The 20,942-nt window shown below is 38.5% G+C and overlaps 1 protein-coding gene across 12 annotated transcripts in view; it reads left to right on the top strand.

Moving 5' to 3' along the window:
- The window catches only part of KMT2C (lysine methyltransferase 2C), a 145,659-nt gene that overhangs the window by 44,180 nt on the left and 80,537 nt on the right, over positions 1–20,942 (top strand). For all 12 annotated transcript variants that reach the window (XM_080973918.1, XM_080973924.1, XM_080973916.1 and 9 more), the window contains exons 4-6: positions 1,242–1,451; positions 4,061–4,206; positions 5,038–5,147. In XM_080973918.1, coding sequence (XP_080830044.1) covers positions 1,242–1,451; positions 4,061–4,206; positions 5,038–5,147 — 466 coding nt within the window. The remainder of the gene's footprint in view (positions 1–1,241; positions 1,452–4,060; positions 4,207–5,037; positions 5,148–20,942) is intronic.

Below are 20,942 nucleotides of genomic sequence, written 5' to 3'. Positions count from 1 at the left end.
ATGGAATTTAGTCTCCCCCTCCCCCCCCCCCATAGAGAGCTGTTCTTCAAACGTTTAGCCTTAATACAGTGGCTGATGTAATACCCTTCTGCTTCACTAGGCATTTTATATAGGGACATTAAAATTGATTTTCTACATCTTGGCAGATGAAAAAAAGTGTGTTACATGCCCTATTGCCCAAAAGTGTGCAAGCACAGAGCAAAGGTTGCAGTGACAGAGGTGGCCAAAAAAGAAATACCGTAAATAAAAAAGAAATCATACTTCGTATATCCTGTCTGGCTTGGGGGGGGGCTTTTGCTTTCCTTCCCTCCCCATTTAAAACGTGGTGACAAAGCACGGATCCACATGGATCCTCAGGATTTTTGCATTGGGTCACCCCAAATTCACCATCAGATCACATTACATGTCCATGGCTACAGTCTGTACCAAAAAAATCACGCACCCACTGTTGCCTGGGGCTGCAATGGTGCAAAAACGTGGTTACAAAGCATGGATCCACATGGATCCTCAGGATTTTTGCATTGGGCTACTCCAAACTCACTGTCAGATCACATGTCTGTGGCCACAGCATGAACCACAAAAATCATACACCCACTGTTTCATTTAGAATATTTTTTTTCTTGTTTTCCTCCTCTAAAAACTACGTGCGTGTTATGGTCTGGTGCGTGTTATAGAGCGAAAAATACGGTAATTTTTAATATCTATTTATCACTGTCTAAAGCTTTAAAGACTACTAAAATGTAGTACTAATAGCCCCATCATTCTTATTTCAGTAAAATGCAAAATGATGAACAGATGACATGTTAACTATTGCTCAATGGCACTTTATAAAATATTACTCTGTTCTGAAAGCCTAAGGATTGCATAACTTCTGAAGGTGAAAACTGGGCTATGGAAGAACTTACTAAATGCATCAATCAATTAAATTCTTCCTTTGCCTCTTCACACTAGACTGGAAGACGTTCTTAAGGTGTTTATGGTACTTAAAGGCTAATGCTATGTTCTTTTACAAAATTACTAGGGAATAAGTTTTATTGAAATCAATAAGAGTAGCAACATGAGAATGGGACTTTTCAGTGGTGACTCCCCACTTGTGAAATGCTTTACTGAGGGAGACTAGCCTGGCACCATCCTTATGTATTTTTAGGTGCCAGGTAAAAGCTTTCCAGTTTACCAGGACTTTTTGTCCTTAATTTCAAAACAGCTTTTGACATCTTTGTTTTTGCTTTCTGACTCTCTAGCAGTGAACAGCTCTGCGCCTTTTGTTATTGTGGGGAACGAAGCTCATTGGGACAAGGAGAACTTAAGCAGTTTAGTCCAACACCAGGGTTTATCGCTCCATGGAGCAACCAGTCTTTAAATAAGAGTGAAACTGGTGACAGCAATGACGGCATTTGTGAGAGTACTCCAAGGCAGAATTCAGTCCTACGCAAATCAAGAGGACAAAAGAAGTAAGTTTTTTTATGCTTACCAAAATATATACTATTTCAGTTCATGTTCTAGTCATCTGACTTGTAAGTAAATGTGCAGTAAGACAACATGCAGTTAGGGTTGCCATACGTCCGTATTTTTTTGCACTTTGCCTAAAGTTAGGGCTGCTCAAAAACTTTTTCTATTAAAACAAACCAACAACTTTTGGGGTGTCCTGGCAACCCTAGCCTAAGTAGGTGCTGAAAATGAAAAAAAACAAAACATATTTATGACATAAACTATAAGGGGCCTTTGTCAACAGAAAGTGTTTCAGGAAGCAGTAGCAGCAAAATACATGGACAATTCTATTTAAATAAGGTCAGTTAGATACTAAGGTGACAAAAGCCAGTGTGAAACAGTGGCTAACCCAGGTCAGGCTACCATGTAACTCCAGATGTTACTATACTCTAACTCCCATTGGCTCCAGCTAGCATGGATCATGGTCAGCGATGATGGGGTCCACAGATTAGCCAACCTGGGCCTATGGTGTTAGATTTTGATGAAGGAATCCAGGTTCATTTCCTTGGTCAGTATTAAATTTCTGTCCTGCCCCTCCTCCCGAGGATGCACAGGGCAGCTAACAGGGTTTCAAAAAGTACAATCACATTACAATCACAATTAAAATACTAACTAATATATATATCAAAATACAGACATGAAAATGTAATGCAGTTGATGGCAATAGGACCTAAGCAGATAACGTCCTCACTTCGTGCCAAAACTCAAGTGAACAGATATGTCTTTGATTGATGTTTTGAAGCAATCTGAGATGGGGGACAACCAAATTTCTCCAGAGTGGAAACTTCGTATATAGGTGGCTCTGCTTCATGCCACAACCCAATGGGCAAATATTAGTAACTTGATCATGAGCAGGGCCTCCCCTTCAGATCTTAAAATAAGGGTCTGCAGATGCAGGAAGTACGGTACTTGGGCCTCAAGCCATTTAGAACTTTGCATACTCGTACCAGTACCTTGAATTGGTAGCCCCCCCCCCGTCTTTTCCACCTGCTCTCTGCCAACACTGCTAGTGCTGTAGTTCATAGCACTAGGGATCTGTCTTTGGTTTGTGAGGGGGGGGGAGGAAACTTGCCTGATGCCCTCATCATCAATTTTTAGACCTTTTTATTCACTGAGGCCTTTGGTAGCTAAGTTGCCCTCTGTGGTGGTGCCCATCTTTTTAGGATGGATAGGATTTGTCATTATTATTTTCCTGGTTGGGCATTTTAGGTATTTTGTATTTTATGTTGCTTTAAATATTCTGGTTTAAAATGTTATTTTATCTTGTTAGGTTGCTTTGATTCCTTTCGTATAAAGCAACTCACAAATGTTATAGCTAATAATCATCATCATGGTGGGTCAGACCAGCAATTCCTCAGCATTTCAGACCAGAGATATGCTGGTCCAGCTCTACTGGAGATATCGGAAATCAGTCTAGGGTCCTTCTGTATTCAAAGCAGATGATCTGTCACTGAGCTATGAGTCTTCAGTACTATATACTGATGGAATGCAGTTTTTCATCAGCATGTAGTACTGCAGATTTTTAAAAATATAGTTAGGAGTTCCAATTTATTTCACTTTTATCCACAGCAAGCTGCAACTTAAGGGGCTGCTTTGCTGCTCTTTGGATTCTGTGGTCTGGCTGATTAGTAGTTGCTTTTGTAGCCTATGGGAAAGTTCAAAATTAATTTAGCTTGGAACAACTAGCCAGCTCTGTCCCCTGAGGATGGTGATGTAATCATACCCAAGTGCCATGCTGGCTGCTATCCAAGTTTAGGTACTAAAGCGATTGTTGTGTTGGAGTTCTCTGATTGGTGGCTAACCCTGGACTGCTGCCAATAGAATGAAGCAGTAAAGTGGGAAATGAAACAATAACAAAATGAAGCAGCCTTTTAAAGGGACTTAAGGTGGACCATTTTAATGAGAATTTGGATGGTCAAAACTTACAAGTGTATTAACTTATTTTTATTTGCATGGCTATGCTTTCTTTTACTTTCACCTGTGGGTATCAGCTTTAGCTCTGCCAGTCTGAATGCTCGTTCTTCTATAGAAATAAATTACTTAGTTGTCCACACATTAATCATTTTCAGTTTGACATCAGTGAAACACAAATGCACATTTAACATATATGAAGCTGGTATGCTGAGTTCAGACCACTGGTTCATCCTACCCAGCACTGTTTACTCCGGCAGTAGATATCTAAAGTCTTGTATAACTTCTTCTCCCAACTCATGCCACCCCAGTAACAGTGTCTTTTAATTGCGCTTTAGATTCCGAATAACATAATATTTCATTAGATAGTAGAGACTATTTGCTCAAGATACAATAAAAGTATAAACTGATCCAGTAAAATATTGAAGCAGGATTTACTATGAGCTGTGAGTTAGCAATGTGAGCCCAATGCACAATAAAGAAGCAAGTTAATCTAGAGTATACTCATTTCGTAGGTTGATACACTTGTGTCAGATACCTGAAAACCTGCCAATATGTATTTCTTTATTTTTCCATATAGTTTAAATGTAATTTGTATCTGGTATGTAAACCCATGTTATGTTAATTGCAATCATTTAACCAAATCTTGTATTCCACACAGAGAGAAGTCTCATCAGAGCATAACATCTTGTAGAAGTATAAGCACTCAAACTACTCCTGATGATCAGGTAGTCAAATTCTGGGATGAACTCAAAATGGTTGGCTTACCAGATGACATTGATGTCCAAGCCTTATTTGAGCCAACAGGTAGTGTACTACTAGAATATAGCTCCATTCAATATATTCTATATTTTACTTATCATTCAAATTGAATGAAGTTGTTTCTTTGAAAATATCTCCTTCCCGCTCCTTTTAAAAGGAGAAAATATAGGGAAAATGTTATTACTACCACTGTAGAAATACAATCTTTCAGATTTACTGGTAAATGTAATTCCCATTCTATCACAACATAAAGAGTGAATTAGCTGAACAAATACTAAATTATTTCAGTGGGTGTATATTTCATAGAATCATTGGATTGTAGAGTTGGAAGGGGACCCCAGGGTCATCTAGTCCAACCCCCTGCAATGCAGGAATCAATGTCTATCTTTAAGTTTTAATGTTCTTTAAAAAAAAATAAAAGAACATTCTTTCAGTCTAAGGATAAAATTATGTCCTTAGAGAGAGACAGAATACTTATTTCCCTACTTTGCTATAAGTGGTTGTGGATCAAACTTAAAGTTATTTGAAAGACCTGGAGTTCTTAACAAATTAAAAATGATAATTTTCTTCTCCAGTCATTATGTCGGTTTAGCATAGGGGTCAGCAAACTTTTTCAGCAGGGGGCTGGTCCACTGTCCCTCAGACCTTGTGGGGGGCCGGACTATATTTTGAAAACAAACAAACAAACAAACAAATTCCTATGCTCCACAAGTAACCCAGAGATGCATTTTAAATAAAAGGGCACATTCTACTCATGTAAAAACACGCTGATTCCTGGATTGTTTAGCAGATGCTATCTATACATTTTCCCTTTTGCTGTTCTGCAGCAAAAAGCTATAAAACTAATCCATTCATTTGCTGCTCATCATATGTTAGGTTACTGCTGGGCTCATCACCGCTGTGCGGAATGGTCACTTGGAATTTGCCAGACTGAAGAGCATCTACCAGTGAGTGTGGACAAAGCTGTTGTCTCAGGGAGCACAAAAGTGAGTTCAAAGTAATTAAGATTCCATCTCTCTTAAATCATTTAAAATAATCATTCTATTATAAAATGTTACAATTGCAGAAAAAGCATCCCTAATGGAGTACTGATTATTTGATTATTTGAAAATATGTTTTCCTGTTTCTGAAGTGTGTCACTTTCAAATATTAATTTGGGTGGTAGATCCAATGAAGAGAGAAAAGGAATATTGTGTTGTTCTACTAGCAAACCCAGCTGGCAAGTTCTTCTGTGGATTAAATATTTTTTAAAAAGCTGGAGTTAGCTGGTGCTTGATTCACTTCTACTGCTGATCTAAATGGCACTATTTCTGTTCCCAGTAAATGCAACTATATCACTCTGCTCATATATCAGTATCAAACATGGTTTATTGTCACAAGAATGAGCCTGTGCAAGCCTTGACATCAAATGCTTTCTCCTCACCTTTATTCTTCTGGAATGGTCACAGGGAAGAATTTGAAGCTTTTGCTATGATTGATTTTATTAACCATTGTTCGTTTTTGTTTTTGGACTCTAAACTGTGGTTGATCTTAACTATCGTTTGTTGAAACAAGCCCATTTCATGACCCATGGCTTGAAGCTGGCATGCTTTAAACGAATCATACTTAAGATAAGCCAACATTTGTCAGGTTTGGATCGCATGACAAGCTGCACTTAATCTAAAATCAAAGCAAAATCTTTTGAACCTGTTACATTTATGGCAGCAGAATGGAGTATGCAAGCCCAAGACCCATGCAGGCTTTTACCCATGGTTTGTGTTATCCTTCAGATGAAGCCTATGTGTCCCCAAGGTGAGACAACCATGTAGTAATTCCCCATATTTCCTCCTATCAGAGCTTCAAAGAGGCACAACTTCAGGTTGAGTCCTCCAGGTGTTTTCTGCATTTTAAAGTACCCAGAGATTTTGATCCAGCAGATTCACTGGCTTGAAACATTGTATTTGCATTGTAAATTGTATTGAAGCATTGTATTTGGTTTTCAGAAAGTGTGAATTGTGAAGTGTGAAATGATTTTACCAAAAAAACACCCTTTTTTAAGTTGGAGCAAAGAAGGCTATAGTGAGATATGATGAAGATTTTCTAGGGTAAATAAGGAAAAATATCTTTATGAACAAATTTTAAATTATTCGTGCATACCGTGTCTTCACAATTATACTGATAGGAAGAGTATAATAAGGCTTGTTTGTGAATCATTTTTTGAGATGCAGTGGAACCTCGAGTTGCGGACGTAATCTGTCCCGGAGGCACGTCCGCAACTCAAAGCATTCACACCCAGAAGTGCTTTTCTGCATGATTTAGTGCTTCTGCGCATGCGCGAGCGGTGAAACCCGGAAGTAACCATACCGGTATTTCCGGGTTGCCGCATGACACAACTTGAAAAGTCGTAACTTGAAGCAGATGCAACATGAAGTGTGACTGTATTTGAAACACTTTTCCACAAGTTGTTCTATTTTCTGACTCTAGACATTCCCCTTCCTCCAAAAACATCCCAATTGGTTGGAATTTTACTGTGGTTTGGAATCTTACTGTTCTGATGACAGTATTGTGGATTTTATATGTGCACAGATAACTGTACTTAAAGGTTTTCAATATGTAGTAAAAGTAGTGCATAGGTCGTTTGAACTTGGTTAATTTTTCATATATTATTTATTTATTTTTGTCTTGCATGGTAAGCCATGAAAGCTTAACCCTAAATATCATATGGCAAGAACATTTCTGTTCTATTTGGAAGGTTTCCCCCGTCATTCTCATTGGTTGGAATCCAAAGCGATAGCATTAATCAGGGTCTAATAGGAGATTTGGATGCTCTTCTGTTTTTGGGACCACTGATCCTGATTGGTGAAGGAACCTCTATGCTCACAGCTGATGCAGTTCCTCTCAACAAATGTTACTGGAGTGGTGTAGGGCTTGGGGTAGGGATTGACTATTTGTGGAAGAATGGAAGCCCTTTTGGGAATATGTGAAAAAACATCCTAATCAGATGAAATCACAAGCAGGATTTGAAACATGAGTAGAGGAAGAAAAATGACAACATTTGAAATAAAAGAGTATGTTTTAGGTGGAATGTCTAGTAGAATGTGGTATGTAGATGGGATGGGATTCAGAACAGCATGGAAGAAAAGGCAGGAAGTCAAAGTTTAAAGTGAAATGTAAAACAAACTTGAAAGCTGGAATTTAAAGAGTATAAAGTTTGATATTGAAAAAAGTTTAATAAAAATCAGGTTCCATGCTCTAGTAAAGTATGAGTTGAGGAATATAGTCCTACTTCAAAAAGACATATTGTTTAGTAGTTAACATGCCATCCTTTTTTTATCTAGTTGAATAGCCAGAATAGTTCACTATAGTAATTTCCTTCAGAGTATTCCACTTTCCCAAGGGACATACTTTGCTTCTCTTGCTAATCAAAATGATTGGCCAACCCACAGTGCTCTGCTCCAGGAAAGTTTATGATAACTAAAGATATTGCTGTTTTCCATTTAGTGTTAAAATGTTAATGAATAGTGTGTGTTTTCCCTCTGAGCAAGTCTGTTAAACTACTTCTGAGACTGGTAAGGTTCTTTACTTCTATGGTTTTTACCAACTGATGCCAATAATTTAGCACATGGCCTGTTCTTTGAAAATGCTTCGTGAAACATCATGTGTATACAGTAAATGAGACTTAATAAGAAAAATGGCATTTCATTTAGTTTAATCAGTTTAGTTTTTAGAGAAAGTCTTAGACAATAAGGATTGCTTATCCTATTACTTACTCTGGAGTAGTTCCATTGAGAATGCATTGACAGCACTAGCCATCTGTTTAGTGCTGCATGTACAGACCCAATGCATCATTCGGAATTCAACACAGCATTATTCTGCACATAGAGGTTCCACTTCAATAGGTATCCTGATAGCTCTATTGCTGAAAGATGTCTGTCATTGTCATCATCTTCATCATCCATTTTTTGTAACATACCTACTTTTCATTCTACAAATTCAGTTGAATATTAAAAACACAAACCTTGCACATTAACAACTGTTCACAGTTGCTACTGCTCATTCAGATATGCTTGAACAATGAAGTACCATTGTAGATTCATTGCCCTGACAGGCATGCCATTGTAGTCTACAAAATATTTTTAGTTATTCCAGGTTGAATTCAAGCCATGTACTTGCTTGCTTGTTTTACAGGTGCTAGCAGTATGGGGTCATTTCATTCTAAGATATTTTGGCATTGTCCACCAATAAGAAAAAATAGCTTTATTTCCTCCACTGAAGTGCTGCTTCTGATTTCTTAGTAAAGTGCCAAGAGAATGTCCTGTAGGAAATATTCTGTGTGAATGCACTCTTGGCAATGAAGTAGGAAAGCAGAGGCAGTCTTGTAAGAGTTTTCACTTGCTTTTCTTAACTTCAGTACTATGGAAAAGCGCCCTTTCTTGAACTCTACATTTTGTATGTCAGGGTACTAGAATGAAGGAAGAGAGGTTGTTGCTACAAAGAAATTTCAAAGAAAGTTTGATGCTGAATAAGATCAGAAGTACAATGAAAGCTTGGAAGCTTAAATGCTTTGGAAAAAGACAGAATAGACAAGGGCATCCAGAGAGAAACTGACAGAGAAACCACAAAAATACAAATAAAAAAGCTTGAAAGACCCCATCAGAGATGCATAAAAGGACTTATGTTCCTGAAGGGATTTCCACTGTACGCTTCCTTTATGCACTAGCACTTAGCAAAGCTGTTTTCTGTGTGTACCCTGAATTAACATATTATCATTGAGTTTTAAGCATTTTTATTTCTTTTTGCATAAATTGAGTAGGAAGCACTTAAAAAAAAATAATGGCCAAAATAAAGTACTACTTTTTCTTTTCTTTTCAGACACTTCCTTTAAAATTGCTAGAGGTCACGGCCCTGAAATAGGGGATTGAGATTGCTCTTCCTCACCTGGCTTTGTGGTCTTTTAGTCTGTTTACTTTTCAGCACAGGTGTTGCATGCATCTACCAATTTTCTTTTAAGCAAGCCCGAGATATGCTTCTGAATACCAGTTGTTGAAAACTACAGGAGGGGGAGTATGCACTTGTGCTCATGTCCTGCTCTCTTCTTTCCCACAAGCATCTGATTGGCCACTGTGAGAACAGAATGCTGGGCAAGATGGGCCATTGGCCAGATCCTTAGTATACTACTTTTCAATCTTGTAGTGAGGACTTACATTTCAACAGGAGTGTTAGGCGTCTTTTTGACACGATCTACTTAGGTTGTAAATAATTGGTGACCATATGTGACTTGAATATAGAAGACATATAATATGGCTTCTAGAATATGTTCTTTTAATATTTACATTTATTATGTCTTCTGTGCTCAATGATATTGTTCAGTGATGCATTTAAGAACATGTTCTTTTGTTGTATTCCAAATGGGAATCAACAGCTGGGAAAACTGATTATTAATGATAAGCAATAAAACTAGCTGTGCATGAATTTGTGCCGTATGCACAAATAAATACTGAGAAACTAATTTTATCTTAATTACTTATAGTTACAAACAGTTCTTAATGTTATAACAATAGGAGATTTGGAAGTAGGCAGTGTGTCACTTCTCAATCAGTAGTGAACAGTTGAAGGAAATGGGTTCAAAGAATAATTCCAGCACCTTATAGATTTATATAGGAGGAAAGGATATATAGGTCTGGTGTTGTAAAGTGATTTGAATATAATATGAGAGATGAGTTTTTAAAAACCCACCTTGGCTGAACTGAATAACCATAGATAAGCTTTATTATTCCACTTTGGTACTACCTCCTCTGTATAATATTGGTGCGATCAAAGTTGCCTGTATTACAGGGTTGTTTCAAGCATGGGACGGCTTTTGAATGCATAGGAAAAGCCCTATATAAATACTGACCCATAACTATAATAATGAAGAAGAAGGTGTAGTATGGTAAGGGAATTGCACATAAACCTGCACTGTATATTTCTGATTGTTCATAAACTGCTTCCAGTGGCTTCTTTGTGTTGATTTGCCTTTCAAAGTCATTGAGGCACAAATGGTATACAGATAGCATTGTTCTAGTATAGAGGTAACTGGCATGGTATCTTCTGATGTTTTGATCTACAGCTCCCATCATTCCTGATGATTCACGTGAAGCTGGGGCTGATGGGATTTGGAGTCCAAAACATCCTGTGGGCACCATTTTGGCTACCCTGTTTGAGTAAGATAAACCTGGGAATCTGCACCCCCCTGCGTCTCAGTGAATCGGCACCCATATTCATGTATATTGTTTTGTTTTTCTACATACTTCCAATAGTGGCATCCAATAGAAGCCTACACAAAGAACACAGACCTTTGGTTCTGTTCTCTTTTTTTTTTAGTTACAGCAGCATTCACTGGAGATTTGTGAGCACTGAACAGTTCTTCTATACGCTCAGAACTCATGTCATGTGAGCAAATCAGTTACTGAGTTGTTAGAATATTAAAAGGCTCTTATTAGGTGGGTTGTGGTAAGAGATGCATTTTTATAATTTTAAGAAAAATAATTGGTTGGAGTGGATTCATGCATCTATTACATCAGACTGCCTTGGCATCTTGAAAATGTTTGCTCCCTGTCAGATCTGGACTCCTATGATGGATACGTTTTCTGGAAAAGGTCGGCCATGGCAGCAGTGTTCACTCATCTGAAAAACAAAAAGGTCAAAGTACTTGGGTGGCAGGTAAAGTAAAGCTAGAAGGCGGGCGTTGCATACTAGTATAAGGGCCTCATAATCAGAGTCTCTTAATTTTATTTGGACCTGTTCCGTGCATTAACATTGGCAGTTCATTTATTTTGTCCGCTGCAAAAATGTCAACCTTATTAAGCACTATGTGGTTATTTGGTATTCTATCCACTTCATTTCACTTTTTTAATTGGACAAAATCAAGGTTGTGGTATTACTACCTCCTTTCATCATGGGTCCTAGCATTAAATTGCTGACCACTGCTGAAGTATCTGGAATCTGACATATGCCTAAAATAATTAAGCAGCATAGCCTTTCGAAAATAGAAGGCAAGTGGTTTTGTTTTGCTCACATCATTGTTAACCACTAGAAATTAATTGAACCTACCTTATCTTGGTTATTTTATGTTAAACTGTATTAATTGCTAATTGCTACTACAAAGTGGCAATCATTTTTAATACAATCATACAATATTTTTCATAGATTTTAAAAATACCAAATAACACGCATAACAAAAATGTCACACTTATTATCTATCTATCTATCTATCTATCTATCTATATTTATTTATTATTTTTGTTATAGTTGGTTCTGTCCTTTCAAGCAAAAAACCTGGTTAAATCAACACAGGCATATCTAACATAATAAGCATTCCATGTTCCTGATTCATAATGTATTGCACAGCCAAAAGAAAGAAGGGGATGCCTTAAAAATTTGAGGGAAAGGATGTTGTGCTGTGCCCATGTTGTTGGTTTCACTGCTGACTACACCTCTCAGTAGTTTCTAGTATTAGTCGATATGAGATTCTTCTGAAATCACCAGTAAAGGGTAGGTCTTGGGGACCCTGTGCTCCAGTGGTTCTTTTCTGCCTAGTGAGTTGATTCCAGAAGGTGCTGCAAGGGAACCTCTGCCCGGCCCATTGCATTTGTGCACTGGGGTTCTGCAAGATTCCATATCCCATGCTATCTAATGCTGAAATATGTCCTAGGAAGAAATGTAGACGATGCCCAGCTCTGCTTACCTAAACCAGGTAAGGTAGTGAAAGTTCTGAACAGGTGCCTTGACTCAGTAATGGGCTGGCCGAGAGCCAGTAACTTGAAGCTAGACCAGATGAGGACTAAGTTGGCGGGTTGCAAAAATTATTGTATTAATTAATATTCAGCCTGTTTCTATAGGATTTGACCCTTCTAGAAAGATCAGATCTGCAGTTTGGGTTTGCTTTTTAGATCCAAATCTGCAGTTGCATGTTCAAGTGGCATCTGTAGCCTAAAAGCACCTTTCATTGGTTAGCTAGCAGGAGCTCTTCTGAATTAACTTGATCTTGCCATAATTACTCTGCTTTAATAACATCAAGGTTTATTGATAATGATTTTTATTTTTCAATTACAATCCAGTAATAGCCTCATTATAACAATACCAATTTATAATACAATTATTAATACCAATCGTTCAAATACTGAATTTTATAATTTCAATAAAGTGGGCCCCCCACGTGCCAGATTTAATGAATTGATTATTTAGTTAATTTCTGCATTCCAAAATCTTATTGATTTCCATTCCATTTCAGTCATAATAATAATCCCTTATACAACAACTACAATATTAATAACTTCTATTCGTGTTGACACATTAAATCATTTCTAAAGGTACAAGTGAGGAACTCAAACTATATCCTTGTTCTTCCTGTGTGTGGCAATTATTCTGTCCATGGTGTTTCTTCTTGTCCTTGTAAGATGTTATATCTCTCATTCTCCTGGTTGTTGCTGTTATCCATCATGCCTTGGGCGGAGCTGGTATCCCATTGTTCCAGAAATTTCTCCATCGCTCCGTCCCATGCTTAATTGTTTTGCAACTTTAACATTATCTGCAAAAGTCACTCTGTCCCAATAAATAACCTGTTTTCACCATTTTTCCTCTCAGTCTGGGAAGAAGAGCGGTCTGTCGAACTGCAGATGACTCAGTAAAGAACCTTATCAGTTCCTTGGCAGTTAACAGACTCCTTTCATCCTTCCTTCCAACTGAAGATATATGAACAATTATACTTCCAATTAAATTAAATTCCAAGTCCTCTTAGCGTTATTGAGTTCGCTCCATAAATAATAAAGGATGGGGAAGAGTCAGCTCTAAGTTTCCATTGTAAACCTTTTGCAAAATAGAGCTTACCTCCCCTTTTCCTTTTTTTACACCCATGGTTCCAGTTGATGTTATATTCCATATTTATAATCCAATTTCTTCCATCCTTGCTTGTACAAATATAATTTGAACTAACAATCAGAGGAGGGTCGCCAAATCATAAATGTAGAGAAGAAAACTTTAAATAAAGAAATCAGAGGCTGCCCTCCCCCCACTGTCTTTTGCACTGAATGAAGTCTTATCTCAAGTTCAAACCTTAAAGTCCTTGCAGTTGATTTTGTTCTGCGGTTTGTGATCACATCTCTTCTAGCACGTTCCTGTACCTTAGTCTAATTAAGCTCTAATTAACAGGAGAACCTCTGCTTCTTAATGGCGGTGTTGGAGGCTTTTCAGCAGGCGAAGTGCTTTTGCACTCAGCACCTCCCTGCCCCCTGCATTCCATGCCAGAGCCAAAGCCAGGTACTGGGATGAACTGCAAGTAAAGCCCATTCCCCACCCCACCCCAATCCCTGGGGGAAATGTGCAAGGATAATTACCTCCAATCATCCTTGTTTTTCCTTCGCCAACAATCTCCCACTATTGTGGGGGCTGTCTCTTTTAAGGCAAAGCAGAACCGGAAGCCGATTACATCGAAGTTTAAAGTACTGCAGTCTTATGTCCAGGACTGCCTCCGAAGACTGTCCAGAAATTTTCCACTCGTACAGAACATAGCCACCAGGTCATTATGTAGGGCTCTTAGGTCAGAGTATCTCTCTCCAGTGCTTAAGGACTTGCACTACCTGCCAGTTTGTCTCTAGACACAATTCAAACAGCTGTTTTAACCTGTAAAGCCAGCCACGAACTAGGGTATGTTAAGGACTGCCTGTTCCTATACAACTCTGTGTCTGTGTCTGTGTGTGTGTGTGTGTGTGTGTGTGTGTATGCTCATGTTCTGTTCCATCTGCTTACACTCTTTGCTGCTAAGTTAGGTAGACAGGCAGGCAGACCCTTTTCTGGGATTGCAACTAGACTGTGAAATCACCTCCCCAGTTTCATTTGGCAGCCACTCACTGTATTATTTAGGTGCCAGTTAAAAAAGAAAACCTTTTATTTACCAAGTCCTTTGGCAGCATTTGAAATTATCTCTCCCTCTGTGGATTTTGGTATTTTCTACAATTGTATAGTTTTGTTCATTCTGTTTCAGTTACACCGTGGAGCTTTAGCACCCCCCCCACCCCTTCAGGCACACTAGGTGCTTTATGTTTAGTCGGAAAAGTGAGATAAAGCTGTACTGGGACAATATGTGAGCTTGCAGATCTTGATGTATTTAATCAGTGTAACTTTCTTAAAAACACATCTTTGTGAATATGCTTCAAAAATTCCAATATTCCCCATACCTTTTAAATACAATTGTCTCATACTGGGGGGGGGGGGGGCAAAACTGGGAGAGAGTGCAAATGACCTTCTTGCTATAATGGGCAATGGTTCTTGGGGTAGCATAAACATGGGTCTTCCATATGGTAGCTTTAATAGCACTTAAATTAAGAGTAATGGAAACATTACAGATATAAGCCCTTAAAAATTACCAGCTATAATTTCTACCAATTGAACAATGTGTGTTATGAAATAAATGATTTTTAGTTTGGAATGCAAAGTTAACTGAATGCAAAATTAAGAAACAGATGGTGAAGAATTATTATGGTTTGTTTTACTCCTGGGTGAGGGCATCGTGTGTGGTTGTAAAAATGTCATTACACTTCAGAAACCAGGAAGCAAATAGAATTTGCAGTTGTGCACATCTGTTTTGGGACATAGTTAAAGGACTGAAGAAACAATGTTTTCAAATATTTATCAAAACTATACAATTTACTTAACAGTTAATTGCTTCAGCTAAGAATCATGCTTAATGTACTGTGGAATTCAATACAGAAAGTTGGCAAATGTGTTTAGTCCCCCCAGGAAATGCTGAATAAGGCTAGTCTTAATACATGCTGAAAGCTCATGCAGCAATTAAGTTATTTAAATTTTTAAGTTGTAAAATAAAGAAATGGAAAATAATAGAAAAATAATAGAGAGTGTGGAAAGTAGTCCCAGTGTGTCCTCTCCTTCTTTATCCATTTGTAGATCTAAAATTCAACAAAATGCTTGAGAAAAATAATATACAGGCACACCTTGTTTTATTCCACTTCACATTGTTGTGCTTTGTGGATATTGCTCCTTATGAGGACGCTGGTGCAGCCTGGCCCCCCACTGCCCCTCTTCTGGCCACGGGAGTGGAGCTGGCTGGGATTTCCCCCCTTGCTGCCCCTGCAGCCAATGGGGCCCGGCTTAATATAATGCAGTATAGTATAGTGTGAACTTAAAAGTGTGGCTTGCTTTATTGTGATACTTTATTGCGGTGATCTGGCACTGAACCTGCAATATCTCTGAGGTATGCCTGTTCTGTGGAAGAATTTGTTTGACTAATGTGGTCAAGCTGAGCAGCAGACAGATTAAATTTTACATAGCTTTTAATAGGTTAAAAATTACAATAATGTTTTAACATTTGCTGTCTAATTGCTTTATATGGGTGCAATATAGACAAATTAGCTGTAAGAGTTGGCTTATGGCAAATCAGTACTGTTTGGAGAGAACCCAATTTAGCATTAAGGTCCTGACTTGGAGAATAGGAAAAAGGTATGCGAAAGGCATTTATAATAGAGAATAAGGGAAGTCACCACAAAGGCATAGGTAAGGGAATTTTTCCTCTCTAGAAGACACCTGCTATGTATTAGTTATATCCAGCAGCCAGAAGCTCTCTTTGTAATTCTGTCTTGGGCCCGGTCTTATTCAACATCTTTATCAACGACTTGGATGATGGACTCAAGGGCATCCTGATCAAATTTGCAGATGACACCAAACTGGGAGGGGTGGCTAACACCCCAGAGGACAGGATCACACTTCAAAACGACCTTGACAGATTAGAGAACTGGGCCAAAACAAACAAGATGAATTTTAACAGGGAGAAATGTAAAGTATTGCACTTGGGCAAAAAAAATGAGAGGCACAAATACAAGATGGGTGACACCTGGCTTGAGAGCAGTACATGTGAAAAGGATCTAGGAGTCTTGGTTGACCACAAACTTGACATGAGCCAACAGTGTGACACGGCAGCTAAAAAAGCCAATGCAATTCTGGGCTGCATCAACAGGAGTATAGCATCTAGATCAAGGGAAGTAATAGTGCCACTGTATTCTGCTCTGGTCAGACCTCACCTGGAGTACTGTGTCCAGTTCTGGGCACCACAGTTCAAGAAGGACACTGACAAACTGGAACGTGTCCAGAGGAGGGCAACCAAAATGGTCAAAGGCCTGGAAACGATGCCTTATGAGGAACGGCTAAGGGAGCTGGGCATGTTTAGCCTGGAGAAGAGGAGGTTAAGGGGTGATATGATAGCCATGTTCAAATATATAAAAGGATGTCACATAGAGGAGGGAGAAAGGTTGTTTTCTGCTGCTCCAGAGAAGCGGACACGGAGCAATGGATCCCAACTACAAGAAAGAAGATTCCACCTAAACATTAGGAAGAACTTCCTGACAGTAAGAGCTGTTCGACAGTGGAATTTGCTGCCAAGAAGTGTGGTGGAGTCTCCTTCTTTGGAGGTCTTTAAGCAGAGGCTTGACAACCATATGTCAGGAGTGCTCTGATGGTGTTTCCTGCTTGGCAGGGGGTTGGACTCGATGGCCCTTGTGGTCTCTTCCAACTCTATGATTCTATGATTCTAATTAAGAACTTCTTTTGGGATCACTCAACCCCTTTTCCCTTTCACTATGGACTTCCATGACATCAGATGAATAAGTTTTGCATTGTGAAGAATCATATGACATCCTGAGTTCCTATCACATTCCGCTTAAGCTCTTTCCTTTGTTCTAGCTGGAATAAAAAGAAAGAATGATCTCTGCCTCTGTTTCTTCTTCGCTCAGGTGCCTTTTTTATTTTTTCGTTTTCTTTCATGACAGAAATTGAAGCGCCAGCTCCTCCATCTTGGGGAAAATGGCAAAGCTAGGAAAAAAGGGAAAGAGTAATCAGGCTACAATTGCTCTATTTTTGGTTCTCTCGACTGATCTATGGAAACTTATTTAATTAAGCAATGGCAGAATTGTATCTACTTATTCCTATGGGTTACCATGAGTCAACACTCTGATGTTGCAGCAAAAAAGGTAATGCTATTCTAGACTCTATCAACAAAGGTATAGTTCAAGGGAATTAATAGCCCCACTCTATTTTGCCTTGATCAGACCAGTCCTGGAGTACTGTGTCCAGTTCTGTGCCACACAGTTTGGGAAGGATATTGACAAGCTGAAATGGCAACCAAGATGATAAAGGGTATGGAAACCAAGCCTTATGAGGAATGGTTGAGGGAGTTGGGTCTGTTTAACCTGGATAAGAGCAAACTGAGAGGAGATATGATAGCCATCATCAAATATCTAAAGGGCTGTCGCATGGAAGATGGAGCAAGCTTGTTTTCTCCTGCTCTGGAGGGTAAGACCTGAGCCAATTTATTCAAGTTACAAGGAAGGAGATTTCAATTAAACCTCAGGAAGAGCATTCTGACAGTAAGAGCTGTTAGATAGTAGAATGGACTCTCCTTCCTTAGGGTTTTTTTTTTTTAAAGCAGAGGCTGGGTGGCCATCTATCACATATGATCTAGTTGAGATTCCTGCACTGCAGGGGGCTGGACTAGATGACCCTTGGGGTCACCTCCAGCTCCACAATTATATGATTCTAAGTAGAAGGAAAGATAGAATGCATGGCTGGAACAAAATGTGTGAAACAGCCAGGAAACCAGGAAGAAACTGAAAGAAAGATATGGGAGAAAATAGGCCATTGTTAGCTATATGGAAGATATGGGTGCTGGGTCTTAATTTTCTAGTTAGTTCAGCAGCACTAAGCAGAATATTTATCCAAGACAAATAACATGTCAAAACTGTTAGTTCTGTACTAACCATGGAAAACTGCTTGTTCTGAGAGCTTGCTTTCTTGATCATGCAAAACAAAGTTTTGTTCTGCAGAATAAAGGTGTCTGCTAAGAGGCATCTTTAGCCAATCTCAAATGCCCTACCTGCAGCTGCTTTAAATTCCATTCAGTCAGTTGTGCAGTGTGCTTTGACATTTCCTGATTTTTTTCCCTTCAAAAAATGTCCTTATGAAATATTTCTGTGCTTCAGAATTGCAGTGGTAGCTTTTATGTAACACACCTTTAAAAACATTTTAATTGTGTGCTGTTTGAACTCTTCTTTGTTAAAGGTCAGGCAGAGTTACAATAACAACATACTTGAGCTCCTTGGATCATAACTTCTAGTCTCGTTTGTAGCAAAACAGTGCTTCTGCTGCAGGGGAAAAAATAAGCCTTCCAGTCAGCAGCTGTTGTAAAACTTCCCTGTGGGGATTTACTACTTCTGAGTGCTTTATCACTTGTGTATGTTTAAACAAATGCTGATTTCCTTAGGTTTTTTTTTCTTATTCAGATTTCATAAACCACATTGTTTATAAAAGTGGTTTTCTTGCTAAGTTTCCAAATGCTTCTAATTGCCGACATGGTTTTTTACCATGTGTTGTAAGGTTTCACTTCAATGCCTTTCATTTCCCACCCTCCTCTGTTTCTCTGCATAATATTGTAAATCAACACGTGTGAGGCATTTTTCACTGTTTCTCAAGTTTGTCCAGATTGTTCTCATTTCTGAAAATCTAATTTTATGCAGTCCACTTGCGTAAAATTTGGCTGATAACTTGAGGAGAAAGCAGTGTGAAGTTGAGGGGGTCAGTGCTGCTAACTTGATTGCCCAATGGAGTTAAAAGACTGTCAGACAAATAAGTAAGTAGGTTAGAAAAGTTATATGTGTTTGTAATTATTGTACTTTTTAAAAATAGGAACTCCTTTTAAATTGGCTGTGTGCGTTTTTTTAAAATAATGGAAACCATATATGTTGGAAGTTTGGGGTAAAAAATTCCAATATCCACAGTGCAGTTGTATTTGAATATGATGCATATTGAATATGGACCCCTACAGCATTTTAAATGGAAGTGTAACAGATAATATCAATAATATCAATTTTATTTTCACTGGAATATTTTCAGTGGCTGTCCCTAGACTTTGGAATTCCCTGCCCAGAGTAATCTGTTTTGCTCCTGTCTTGTTGGTCTTCTATCACAGAAAACCTTCCTTTTAGGAAAATATTTGGTTATTGGTGAACTTTAGCTGAAGGGCTTTTGATACAATAGTTAAGTTTTTTTTCCCTGGCTTATGTTTCTCTTTTATAGTAATGATTTCATGTGTTTTATTCTATCTTTAGAGTGTTTTGTTGTATTTTAATTTAATGGTATTTTTTTATTAGCCACTCTGAACCCCTCTTTTAAAAAAAGCTGTGATATAAACATTTTTTAAAATAAATATATTTCTACGCAGTTTAACTGCACTATAACATACTAGACAAATTGTTGATATGTACAGGTTGGATGTCAGTGGCTGAACATAGTAAAGCTTGATACATTATAGTGATTATATGAAGAATTCAGCAAAATGGCAAGGTATTTTAATTGAGTTATGAAGTAGTGATTTCCAGACTGAAGTTGACCTTCCTAAGGAGACATACTCAGAGTATATGAGTAACTTAAAAAGTGGCACCATTTCAGTCTTCAATTGTGGAGAGAATTCTGCTTATGGGAGATTAGGGTATAAGCTTTTCAGAAGCCATTGGCACATTGAGAGACAATGGTCTGCCATTAAAGCAGGAAGCCTTGAACTGAGGTTAATAGAGAGGTACAGGAAATGGCAGCACCTCCCTGAAGGTTACTTCCTGCTTTTGCCTTATGTGTGAATGTCACCAGGGTTGCAAGGAAATGTGCTTCCTTCTCTCCCAACTATCCCTATCCCTTGTGAGAGGAGTTGATGGCCCAGAGCTTCAGAATTGGCCAGGATCTAAGGCAAGGTCAGGACCCTGGACAAGGATCAAGGTGCTAATTCAGAGTTCAGTAGGTTCAGGACCACGGTTAGCACTCCTGCAGCTGAGGCAAATGGAGGAGGCTGTCTTGACACTGACCTAAGGAACTGCCAAAGCTTTTTAACATGTGTATGTTGAATTTTAAATTATACCATGTTGTTAGCTGCAGCACTTTATAGCAATCTGTAATGTGTGTTGCTCAGTTTATCTGTGTACTGTATTCCAATTTGCTTTTGCTTTTCACTAATTAGACTTGGTCCTGCAGTGTGCCTAGGCATGCTGTTGTTGCAGACAGTAGAAATCCCATGGAGGAAAAGACCTGAATTCTGCAGTCTATTTCATATTATTCAATCTGTTAATTATTTCCTCACTTCATTTGCGTATGCCCAATAGTGAAAAAAAAAAAGATGATTTAATGGAAGATGGAAATATAATAGTCCCTATGCAAAGCATCTCTTGAATTATCACTACAATTGAAATAATTTGATATGTAAAATTTAAAATGTCTGGTCTAGATAGTAAAGTTAATGCCCCCACACTGAGTGCTGTATCTGGACAGTTAATGGGTCAGTGCTTTTTTATGCAGCTGTTGACTTCTTCTAGGTAACAAGGTTTCAAGCTATGGGGATTTATTTGGTCTTTACTAATACTCCAAGGAGTCGATGGTCCAGTCATTTGAAGCTACCTAACAAAGGGTACCTCCTTGGTGTATAGGGGATGAAGTGCTGATTTTGGAATCTGTATACAGTATGAGAATTTCTGGTCTGGGACCACAGCATCAGTTAATGGACTGCTTATTTTTAAAGGCTGCTATTCTTACTTGATTGCTGTGACTGACAGTATCTATCCTCAATTCCTAAGGAATAATCTTACAGCAGTAGAAGTTCAATGCTAGATTATCCTTCTGTGCTAGGTTAAATTTAAATTCCTATATCCCTGCATCCCTGGAGAAGTACCTTCTGCATAGTATTGCCCCCTTGATATTGAGGGACGATTTCCAATCAT

This window comes from Podarcis pityusensis, assembly GCF_964106645.2.
Source record: "Podarcis pityusensis genome assembly, chromosome: 12".
NCBI lineage: Eukaryota > Metazoa > Chordata > Lepidosauria > Squamata > Lacertidae > Podarcis > Podarcis pityusensis.
This window is presented reverse-complemented; position numbering and strand designations above follow the sequence as displayed.